We start from the raw sequence: 11,958 nt of genomic DNA on the forward strand, positions 1-11,958 counted from the left end.
TGTGAGTGTTTGTGTGTGTCTTTGCATGTGTGTCTGTGTGTATGTGCGTGAGAGAGAGAGAGAGAGAGAGAGAGAGAGAGAGAGAGAGAGAGAAAGAGAGAGAGAGAGAAACATCTCAAAGATAAGGCATTGCAGAGTCAGAGTCTGAGGCATGGGCACCCGGACTCCCACTAGGGTGTGCAGCCACTCCTTGCCCTGGCTGGGGTTGACTCCATCACGGTTTCTTGCAATTTATGAACTAACACCTGTGCTCATTTGCTCAGGGAACCAAACCCCACTTTAATATTAGTCTCAATCAGGTTGTTAAAAACTGGAAATCTACTGCAAATATAAAAGCCTAAGCAAAGATTGGTTTAAGATTATCTGGGCTTTGGGGTTTTCTGACCACAGCTGAAGGAGAGACTTGGGGTAGACACAGGTGCCTCCCTGGATAAAGTAAATTAAAACAGTATGGAGGCAAGGGATGTCCCACTTGCCTATTGAGTTGTACTACATGTTCTGAGTCTTGAAGCATGACTTCTTTAAAAACCTGTCTTTGAGAACACTAAATAAAAACTGCGGGGCTGGTTAAAATAAGAAGAAGGACAGGAGAGTGTTTGGGGGAAGAAGAGGAGAAAATATCAAAAATATCTGGTCTCCCAGGTCCCTGCCATTTGGCAAGGCCATGGGGGGATTTTCTGTGCTTCCCAATGGCACATGGGGAATGGAAATGAACTTCACTCAAGCTCCAAGGTCCTTCCCTGAGCCTCCATCCAGGATGAGCCTACTTCCTCTGCATCCAGAGTTAAAGAATTTATTGCTGTTATTTACACATGACAGCAAGTTAGAGGACACAACATAGCAGGTCCCCTGGGATCTCCCATCTATCGCTGCCACTATCATTCATTGCTCCGGAACTTCCCAGGCAGTTCATCTGGGGACCACCCATAGGACTTTCATCATCTCTGACGTCCTCCCTCCATTCTTCATCTCATATGGCTCATTAAATCAAGTTACTTTGTAAAAATAAAAAAAAAATTTACTTGTAAACTTTACCATTGTCATAGACACCAGTATCAATTACACCATGGTTTTTTTTTCCCCTATGCTGTGGGTAGAATCATTATTAATAAAACAGCATAGCAAAATAATCAGGAAAATGGCTCTGCCCCTGCTAGCTTTGTGGTGTTGGGCAACTTAAATTTCCTCGGCTTCAGTAATATTTGTAAAAGGTTTGTGCCACCTAGACTGCCCCATCCCCATATGAATAGAACTTTTGGGAACACTAAGCATAAGACTGTCTATCATCCTTCACCTCAGGGTTTGCTGACATTGTGATTTCTCCTTGGCATATTAGTTGGAGCCATTCTCCTGCTTCAACCAAAGCCAGAGCCATTCAACAGCACGTTCGCCACCAACGCAAAACTGAAACACAAAAGTGACTGCAGCCACTTCCTGAGCATCCATTAACTAGGAACTGCTGTGTTCAGTACTCCTCACATGTCATCTACTTGAATCTTCATTCTGACCCTATGAGGAAAGCCCTGGCTTAAAGAGCAGTTCCCACTGCTTGTAACCAGAGAGACAGGGTGTCTGACTCCCAAGTCTGTGCCCATTTCATTGACATTATTATAAATTCCCTCTACCATAGCCCAGTTAGATGCAGCTCCTGCTCTCCCCTATCAGGTGCCCTTCTCCCCCCCGGAACTTGGTAACTCTACACTGTAATATAACTCTGTAACTGTTTGTCTGCCCTGTGACCCACCCCCATTATTCGGGGTAACTGTTCCTACTTTATGCGTTTTGAAAGCAAAACCGTTCTAAAATTTCCCAGATTTTGAGAAAGGTTTGCAATACACTAGACTAAACAGTTTCTTTACAGCTCTGGTCATCTTTAACAACACCAAATACTGTCATGTTCTGTGATGTAAACATGACCGCAGGGCAGGCTTTCTCTGAGTGGTGCGGGGGTGACTGTTAAAAACCCCGACTCCCAAGTCCCTTCCCGGATCTATTGAATCAGAACCTCTGGGTTAAGGGGCAGGAATCATTCCAATTTAAGAACCACTGCCTTAGGGGATGTACAGGCTTTTGACCCTGCTTAACACTCCCAGATACAGCAGGACTCTCTTTCTCAGGCCTGCTTTTCATGCTTTTTCCAACCTCTCCCACCCTTCAACTTGACAGCTCTCTCTTTTCACCGCCAACTGACATGGCTGGATGAATATCTCCAATTTCTTCTTCTACCAACTAATGTCATGATGTCTAAAATGTTTTTTTTTTCTGTAGCTGTAGCACACTTTCTTGCAAACTGTTAGCAAATGCCCACAACGAAGCATCTTATATCAGGGCTGTTTTATGGGCCTGAGAGAACCACCAGGGTGCCCCTCCCTAGTCCGTGGTCTCCATCAACACAACCTTCCCCACATCCTTGGCTAAGAACAGTGGAATAGCTGTCTGGCACATCTGCTCATACTTTGTGACAGATACCTTATTTTTAACATATGGTCAAGGCTATCAGAAAAGGGGGAGGAGAACTCATATTAATTAGTCGGTGTCATCCAAAACCATCATATAATTATTTCAGTTTAAGGCAATATCCCTAATTTACAGCAGAGCCACTGTGGTGTGTTTGAAAAGTCACCTCTCACAGTGAATATTCCTACTGTGGGCAACAATGACCTCTGTACTAATAATTACACTACCATCTACTTTTGAAAGGCTCGCGTGAAAACTAAGTCGGGGGAATTTGTCTTTAAAAAAAAAAAAAAACTCCTCTGTAGAAGAGAATGTCACAGTATCCCAGAAAAAAATCTTCTAACCTTTAAGTTTTAGTTATCTTATATTGACCACGTTCTTAGGATGTTGGTATGCTATCTAAAAATAAGATTTAAGAAGTAGGTTTTAAACTGTGGGTTTTTTTTTAATTGTAAGAAAAGTTCTTTTAATGTTGCTATTGACTTTCTTTCCAGCACTGATAAGTTGGAAACACAGAATTTAGGAGGTAAATTCAACATTATGGATATGAAGTCAAACGGTGGAAAGGTCGTTTGGAAGCTACGATGCGATGGGAAGATGTCAATGTTGGGAATCAGAACAAGGTTCACAGTTGTATATGCAGAAAAAAGACACAATATCAGCAGGTTGGTAGACACGGGTTAGAAGTCTCTTTGGGGGCTACTCTGTCAACCTCCGTAGGTTTCAAGTTCTTCGAAATAAAGGGGGCAGGGGAGTTTATACACATATACAACTAAAGTTCAGTCAGACATGAACAGGAATGAAGCCACTGGATTCAACCAGATGTGGGTCTCGGTGAAGGACATGAAGCACTGAAGTCTCGAAGAAAGACCAAGGAAGCGCTTATCTGATCCTTAGGGTGACAGTCACTGTAGTAGTCTAGTAGCTATGCACCTCACTTGCCCGTGGCAACCACTCCTGACTCCTTAAAGCCAAATTTGCTGGTGTCATTCACCCAATGAGTCCACTTGGTGCTATGTAAGTACCCAGTGATAGAAATCTGCTCTGTGCTCCTACACCGATCTGAATTCCAAGCCAAAGGGTAAGAAGCCAGACTGTATATTTATGACAATCAAGAAAAACAGGAGACAGGCCAGTTCCTGCCATCAAAAATATCTCTGCCATTCACTAGGTGCCATTTTGAAGTATTTTTTTTTCCCATCGTGACCGTTATAGATGTCTTCATGTTTCTACCTATTTCCCAATTCGATTGAACTATTGCAAGTCAAGAGTTCATACTACCTAATCTTTGTTTCTTTGACATCTAGGAGAGTGGTACCTGAGGAGTCAACAAATATTTCTTGAATGGTGGATCCTAAGTCTCTTTATTCACTTTTCCTCCAGGATTTGCTATAGTTCACATAGATATGAATCCTTAATCTAGACTGCCTGATTATCATAGTCACTATCTATTAGAGACTGTGCTTCCTAAGGTCTTTCCATATATTAACTCAAATAGACCTCAGACCCATATGTGACTAGTAAACTTCTCCTTTTACGAGTAAGCAAAAAAGAAAAGGCTATTTTTATCAGTCACACAAAAAGAAGCCATACCAGATTTGACCTCCAGGAGGCTCCACTGAGCTACCTCCCAACTACACACAGAATGGAGCTTCCTGAGTTGAACATGGTTCAGGTAACTTCATCTAAATATCACCAAGGGGACTTTCAGAGAAGCAATTCGCAACCCGCCTGCCCTGGGCAAGCAGGTCAGACTTTGGGACTTCCTGTTTCAATTCACCTTTCTAAATCCAACGGACTAAAAATAACCTGCAAGGGATGAGTCTCAGAACTGCGAGAGGAGCTGCAAAACACTGCAGAGGACATGTCGGGGAGAGAATGGTCCTCGCGTTTGAAAATACTGCCTGTGCTTTTCAGCATCAGCAAGTTGTGTGTTGTGACGAGGAAACCAAGTTTCCAATTATTGGAATTCCATAGTGTATTTAATTATGCAATTATCTTACTGTATTAATAAACGCTAAAGCACAGCCGTGGTTGCTTGAGACTCGGGCAATTTTTGGAAGAACAAAATTTATTCTTTCCCTTAGTTGATTACTTCTCAGGAGTCCATCCGTTTCTCTGGATTATAGAAATGATTCTATTTTTGAACTGCTTCATTCAGAAATATAAAGCAAGCCAGACCCTCACTGTTTGCCAGTCCAAATTTAACCCCAGTACAAACTAAACATATTTCGTCGAGGAGTGGGGTGGGGGGAGAAATGTCCACAAAATTCACATCATTTTCTCCCATGAACTGCTTCAGGCTCTTTTTCTCTTTTGAAATCCCAATGACTATAGTGTAAATAGAAATTTTTAAAAAGTGGTTGTACAAATTGCATGCTTTCAGTGATGTGCACACAAATGCATTTCTGTTCATTTGCTTAATAAGAATTTATCCCACAAAGTTCATAAATCAGGCTGTAAAGCCTGGAGCACACCATCAAAACATCAAAAAATAGGTGTTCTCTGATGCCTCCGTTGCTACAGCAAATGTGAAATGCAATCATGCGAAATTAGACATTCCATACGTTTTCTATTCATTCTCTAACTCTCTCCCTGTACTCCAAATAGGCTATCACACTCTGAGTTTAAGGGGACAGAAAGGGAATCAAATTTCTTGTTTCTGGAAGCATTTACAAGTAATAGGTCTTTTCATTTAGAGCTTTTCAGCCAAGAATCACCAGGCTGTTTACACATAAAACATAATTAACCCATACAGTCTGCTACATCCCTGCCTAACAGGAGCTCTCCCTGATGATGGAGAGGAGAGCTGTTCTTATATTTTCTCAGCCTGAATGTGGTCCAGGTTTTTAGAGGTGATGTCTCATTTCCTTGGGTGTGACTAAGAGGTATCATCTCACAGAGGAAAACCCGGCCCTTCCTTCCCAAAAGGTAACAGTAAAAGACAGACTCTGGACTCTGATAACTTCCCTTTTGAAATTAGTCACAGAACGGGTGAGATAAGCCATATTATTTGCCTCTGCTTTGCTTTGGGAGTGGTAAGATTTGGGATCTTAACAGTTCCTATGCCACAGGACAGCTGGGATATGATGAGATATAATTCACTTGTTTTAGCATCCAGCCTTAACAGTGTTAGCAGTTGATATCAAGCCACTTACCTATGACACCTGAAAGTTCTATCACAATGACCTCACGAGAGTCTCACCATCTTCCCACAAAGCAATGGAAGTATATGCTATTACTCCAAATCTTCTAATGCAGAGGGGGATTTCAGACAGGCCCACCATCACTCAGAATTTGAACCCCTGGATGCCAGGTTAGCATATTTCCACTATGCCTCTTTCTATCTAGGGAAAGTCAACAGACTGGTTCAGACAGGTCTCTGCTTATTTTGTGGGGAGAATAGAGGGGTCTTCTTTGAAAGGAGACATAAAAAAACATGCTGCTGCCAAAGCCTGACTTGCATAGCAAAAAAAAAAAAAAAAAAAAAAAGGTCCCGATAGGCAGGAGACCGGACACCAAGACACCATCATCCTGCTTTCTGCTAACTATGAAATGAAAGTTNACTAAAAAAAAAAAAAAAAAAAAAAAAAAAAAAGGTCCCGATAGGCAGGAGACCGGACACCAAGACACCATCATCCTGCTTTCTGCTAACTATGAAATGAAAGTTAATTTCATGCTTTGCATCCACAGACAAAAAGGTTCAGAGCTGTTTAAATTCTCTTCAGCCCAATGACAGTTGGTAAACAGGCAGCTTCGTGTTCTAATGCTTGAGATCCCCCTTTGGATCTCAATATATTATTTATGCACTCGGCTTAAGATAAACAACAACTCTGAAGTAGGTGAGTGGTCTCATTTAGCATGAACTGTTTTTTTCCCCCACTCTGACAGTTACTTTAAAACATCAGTAAACAACCTTAATTCACGTCTAACGAATTAGTAAGCTACTGCTGTGTCTACAGGAGGCAAGCAGATTGTATTATTAACCAAAACAACTTTCTCCCTGTCAGTCATCTGCACCGCACAGAGGGCTGTGAGCCTTGCATCTTGATGCTCAAAGGAATCCGAGGGCACACCTGGTTCCGGACGGTATCTTCTGCGGTAGCTCTCTTCCACCTTTGACTAGCTCTCTTGACTCTGAGGTGCAGAATGGGCCCTGGAGAAGGTAAATTCTCTGTGCTGCTTGTTAAGAAAGATATGAACAGATGAGAACCTTTCCAAAGGGGCAAGCTTTGAGGACTGTTACCATGAATCCCCTTATGGATAGAAATTAACCTGAGACTACCCTTAACGGACCTGCAGGGGCCACCATAAATATCTGAAAGGGTTTCGTGTTTAAGGGGGGATGCTTGTCTGTTTGTGTGTTTGTTTGTGGGGATAGACAGTAAAATTAAGATTCAATTCAGGAAGGTACATAAAGGATAGACTTGTCATCAACTCGGAAACAATGATGCTGTTAGTAAAATGTCTGCCCCTCTGGGGGTGCTCAAGCAGTAGAGGGATGGAGTCCTTAGAATTAGCCAACAGATATAAGTTCTACAACTTCATATTTGAATCCTACCACTGAGCATTAAAATGGACTCCAGGAAGTTTCTAAATCCTTTTAGGTTAGGGGTTTTTAAAGGGTACCATCTACTTTTTCCAAAGAAACTTCCATGGGTTAAGTAGTGGGGACATAGCCAGGTAGGCCCTGGTCAAATACCACTTCTAGGATGGTGGTTGGTTCAGGTACCTCATGGTACTATTACAACAAGAAACTCAAGTGAAATAGCTGTTGGAGGAACAATCATTACTTCTGCCCCACACTGGGGCTACGTGGCTTTGAAACCTTTGCCATCTAATGGATAAGAGGCATCTTTAAGTCACCTAAACACTAACATGGTATGAGAGGGGTGGTCCATACCCAGCGCACCATTCAGTTTGCCCTCCTCTCCTTTCCACAAGTCTGGAAACACAATACTTAGCAAACCATCTAGTTGGCATTTATCATCGACATGTCACTCACCCTTATTGAAACCAGCCCCTCCTCCAAAATACAAACTGAGGGCTTTAAACACAAGTTCAGTGCAACTTATGGTGCGGGGGGAGGTTGGTGAGGAGAGAAAGATGAAAACACCTGGAATTTATATAAAGAGTTTATAGCAGCATTTTGATACACTGTGTAGGCATTTATTATTCCAAATTATCTAGTCAACTTTGTATAAATTTACAGTTTTATAAAAGAAGATGTATTTTTCTACATCCAACATGTAGATAAAACATTTGAGAGGTCAGAAACATTAAATTCCTCAAAGACAGTCAGGTTATCAATATCTGGGTGTGAAACATGGTGTTACTGAATTCCTGATACAGCAAAAGCAGACATCTGGTATTTGCAGTTTGGAGCAATAGAGAAGAACATGACAAGAATGTGTTATACTTACAAAGTACCCTTCATCCATGGGGCTCCAATTTTACCAATATTAGTTCACTGATTTTCGCAAAAAACCTGAAAGGCAGAGGGTAGGTTTGTGTTACCCCCACTTTGCAGATGTGGACATTGAAGTAAAACAAAGGGGCACATTATGGGGCTCTGACAGAGAGATGGGGGCAGGGGAGAGGATAGGGTTATAACTTAGGTCTTCTGTATCACAACGTAACACTCTCACCCATTCCTCCCCCAGAGACTGATATTCTCATTCAATTCTTATCACAATCTCAGCTTATACACAGTTACACCAGGTTAGCAGGAGTGAGGGAAGACCTGAATTATTATGAAGCCAGACACTGACATCCCTTTAATGCCCTGAGAGGGTAGGACATGCTTCTCGTGTTCTGTTTAAAACATGGAGGGTGGGTAAGGCAGACAACATGCAACCATCCAACTGAAATTTGGCCTGAAAAGAATGTTTCTACTGCTCAGTTCGTTGTACGTATGTTCACATTTCAGCATATGGACTTGTGTTTAAAGTACATTCCAAGGGAGTCAGAATGCTTCAAATGTGATCTCACAACAACATTTTTAGAAGGGTTTATTTTTAACAAATCTTTCTAAGACATCACGTCTTTTCTACCACTCATGGGCCATTGTTCACACATCAAAACAAGACATTTATTTGGTTGCTACTACAAGGAGTTTATCTTCAAATGTGGCTTCTTGGAAGACACGAGAATGTGAATAGTATGGGTCTTGCCATGAGGAAATTTTTAATCCTGTGGTTTGGTGGTGTTAATGCAGATACAATCACCATGGTCAGAAACCTTCCAGAATGTTCTGTCAGTTTCTGGACACTCCTAGTAAGTCAAGACACTTGTCTCAGAAAGAGAGTATCTTTAGGAAAAATTCTTGAAAACGATGAATCTACATATAGGCCATGCTATCAGAAATCATAAAACAGGTTTTCCTAGAAAATATGAATCTAGAGTCGCGAAACACACATGATTTCAGGGTCATAGTCTCACGTGACCTTCTCTGTACTCAACCATGCAACATTGATTTCTTTTCTCCTCAGATAACCAAGTACCTTCCCACTCCAGACTCTCTTTCCATCTCTTTCTCTGCTCTACAGTGCCACTGTGGGTTATCCATCCCCTTCATAGGATCACTGCCCAAAGACCCACTCCCTGAACCCGCCTCCACCACATCTAGAGGGGTTGCAACCCATCAACGCACTTTTTCCCTTCCTGTCTTCTCTATTTCTCAGACTTACCATGCCTCTGTTGTATATGGCCCATCTCTTTGTTTTTCTATATCTGCCTACTGCAACAGAAACTAATCAAGGCACATTTGTTCTCTGCTAAATGTAGGACCAAAAGAAACCATATGCATAATCAATAACTAGTCCTGGCTCTCCTTTCTGATCCACCTCTTTTTCCTCTCACTGGGGTACAGTTGTAATTGGTAATGAACGAATGTCAATACTAAATAATAGATTTTTTTTGTACCACTTGACTGAAGAAACAGAAACTTCACTAACATTTATGAAGATGGTTCCAAAACAAAGTATAATAAACATACATTTTATCTCTTTTTTCTCCTCTTTTCTTGATCACTGGTACAAAAGTTGAGTGGTCTCCTTGCTTGGTCAGCTCTTCATTGCCTCTTTGCAACCCTCACCCTCTCCTCTTTCTCTCCCTTGCCCTTTGTTTCCCAATATGTGAAGTATGGAAGCTGCCAGTGCAAATTTCCCAGCTTCCTCCAATTTCAGAAGCTAAGGAGATCAATGACAGGATGACAGACCAAATTATATCCAAACCTTTTTGCATCTTTTGACTTAATAGCTCTAACTAAGCACAAATTTACCTCAAAGGTCCCAAGATCACCATTCCATACTAAGTGAAGCAGAGACCCTTGGGGGGGGGCACAATTTGATCATCTAGGCTCATATAAATGCATTCAAGCTTTAAAGGAACACCACAGATATCTCTGCTGAGCTGTGTCCCATCCCCCACTCTTACACTGCTAACATGTGACAGGCATTTGAAGAGCATTGCCACCTCTGCCACTCACAGACTCTTCAGTCACAGACTCTTCACTCAGGTCTCTAAACAGATTTCCTGTTTGCTTCCACATTAATAAAACTCGCACCTTTGCCAGTCAGAATTTTTTTTCCAAGCATCTGAACATGCGAAGAGATTTAGAAGCAATTAACGTTCACGAGTAACAGAGCGATCAACATGGGAATTACTAATGGGACTGGACAGAATCCAAAAGCTGATATTAGGATAATAGCAAGTCTCTGACATAGGTTACGGTGCTAATTCTGCAGGGCGCAGTCTTGGTTTGATTTCAGTGGCTTTGTAGGCTGCTGTCACAGTCACATAAGCCTGTTCTATATAAGGTGCCCCACCCCCTACAACATAGTTTTTTACTTTTTACCTGCCAGTAAGAAGAAGGTATTTTGGCATCGTTATAACACAACCTCTAGCATTAATGGTATACATTGAATTCAAGTTTATTTTTAAATTGCCTACCTGACAAAAATGCTAAAATGTCATTTCCCCCACTTTGGGTCTCTAGACTATCTTCACCCGCTAGCTTTTATAGCTAGAGGCCACAAAAATAATAGCTATGGATTTCCACCTTGAGACTCCTGGGTAACTTTTCCCGATTAACTCATGTGTGTATATCTCTGGAACCCAGAAGGATAGGACATTCCCATTCTCAGAAGATCTGGCCCTGCCCATGCTCCTGATTTCATGTCATAAGAATTACTCCAGTGCTCAGTCCTAAATAGACTTCCATCATCCCATCCCCCTGACACCCAAGGCTAAGAGGACATTAAAGAAGAGATGGCAGAAAATTTGGGAGACAGGGAGATTAAAGAGCATCCCTGGAAATCAGTGTCTTCTGCGTATGACAAGGCTGTTGACTCGGGAGCTCACAGCATCTGTGGTTGCCAGCACAGGCAGGCCTGCTGCAAGATCAACCTAGTCAATGTTCTAGTAAGGATTCGGGGAGGAGCACATAAGACCTACTCCTAATTGAGGAGTGACTGGGAGCTGGTGCCTATCAGAGGATGAAGAGACATTTCTCTTCAGGAATATGGCCACTAGTAGATTCCTGTTCTAGTTACCTTTTAGTTGCTCTGATAAAACACTGGCAAGTAGCAACTCAGGAAATGAAGGAATTGTTTTTGGCTTACATGTCCAGGTCACAACCTATCATTGAGAGAGGTCAGGACAGGAAATCTAGCAGACATAAAAGCAGAAACCATGAAGAAACAATGGTTGAGGGCTCATGTATAGACCCATGTTTATCTAGCTGTACAACACAACCCAGAACAACCTGCTGAGGCAATGCTGCCACCCCAAAAGGTACCTCAAGACATTTATCTCATAGACATGTACATCAGCCAACCTGATCTGGGCAATCCCATAGTCAAGACTCCTCTCATGACTCTGGATTATGTTGAATTGACAGTCAAAGCTACTTAGATGATTGTCTATGTTCCAGTAAATAGCCCCTCCCCTGAGTGCATGGGAACAGCACTAAGTGAACTAATTAGATTTTTTTAAAAAGGACATGAAGATGGAAGGGGGAAATGTTAGATGGTGGGGTATCCAGGAGTAAAAGAGAAATGTGGATGGGTATAATCAAAATACATTGTGTGTATCTATAAAATCTTCAAGAATAAGTGAAGAATATTTCTAAAAGTATATTAGAAACTCAAGAGATGGTTTCACAGTTAGGAGTCCTTGCTGTTCTTTTAGAAGACCCAGGTTTGGTCCCCATCATCCATACAGTGGCTCACAGTCATCTATGACTCCAGTTTCAAGAGATTTCCTGCCTTTTTCTGACATCTGTGGGCACTGCACATACATGGTATGAATAGACTTGTCAGCAAAACATACATACACAATTAAAATAAGCAAGTCCTTTAAAAAGTATATTGTACTCAAAAATGGAGATTAGATACTTTGAGAGTTTGGAGGGACTCTCCAAACAGAGAGACAGAGACAGACAGAGAGAGAGAGAGACAGAGATAGACAGAGACAGACAGACACAGAGAGAGACAGAGA

The 11,958-nt window shown here is 41.8% G+C and overlaps 1 protein-coding gene across 1 annotated transcript in view; it reads right to left on the reverse strand.

The window, feature by feature from the left end:
* Ppargc1a (PPARG coactivator 1 alpha) overlaps positions 1-11,958 on the reverse strand; it is a 662,401-nt gene that overhangs the window by 453,997 nt on the left and 196,446 nt on the right. The window contains exon 2 of the mRNA XM_021162167.2: positions 7,881-7,945. Within this exon, the coding sequence (XP_021017826.1) occupies positions 7,881-7,898 (18 nt within the window). The 5' untranslated portion in view covers positions 7,899-7,945. The remainder of the gene's footprint in view (positions 1-7,880; positions 7,946-11,958) is intronic.

The sequence above is a fragment of the Mus caroli genome, chromosome 5 (assembly GCF_900094665.2).
Source record: "Mus caroli chromosome 5, CAROLI_EIJ_v1.1, whole genome shotgun sequence".
NCBI classification, from domain to species: domain Eukaryota; kingdom Metazoa; phylum Chordata; class Mammalia; order Rodentia; family Muridae; genus Mus; species Mus caroli.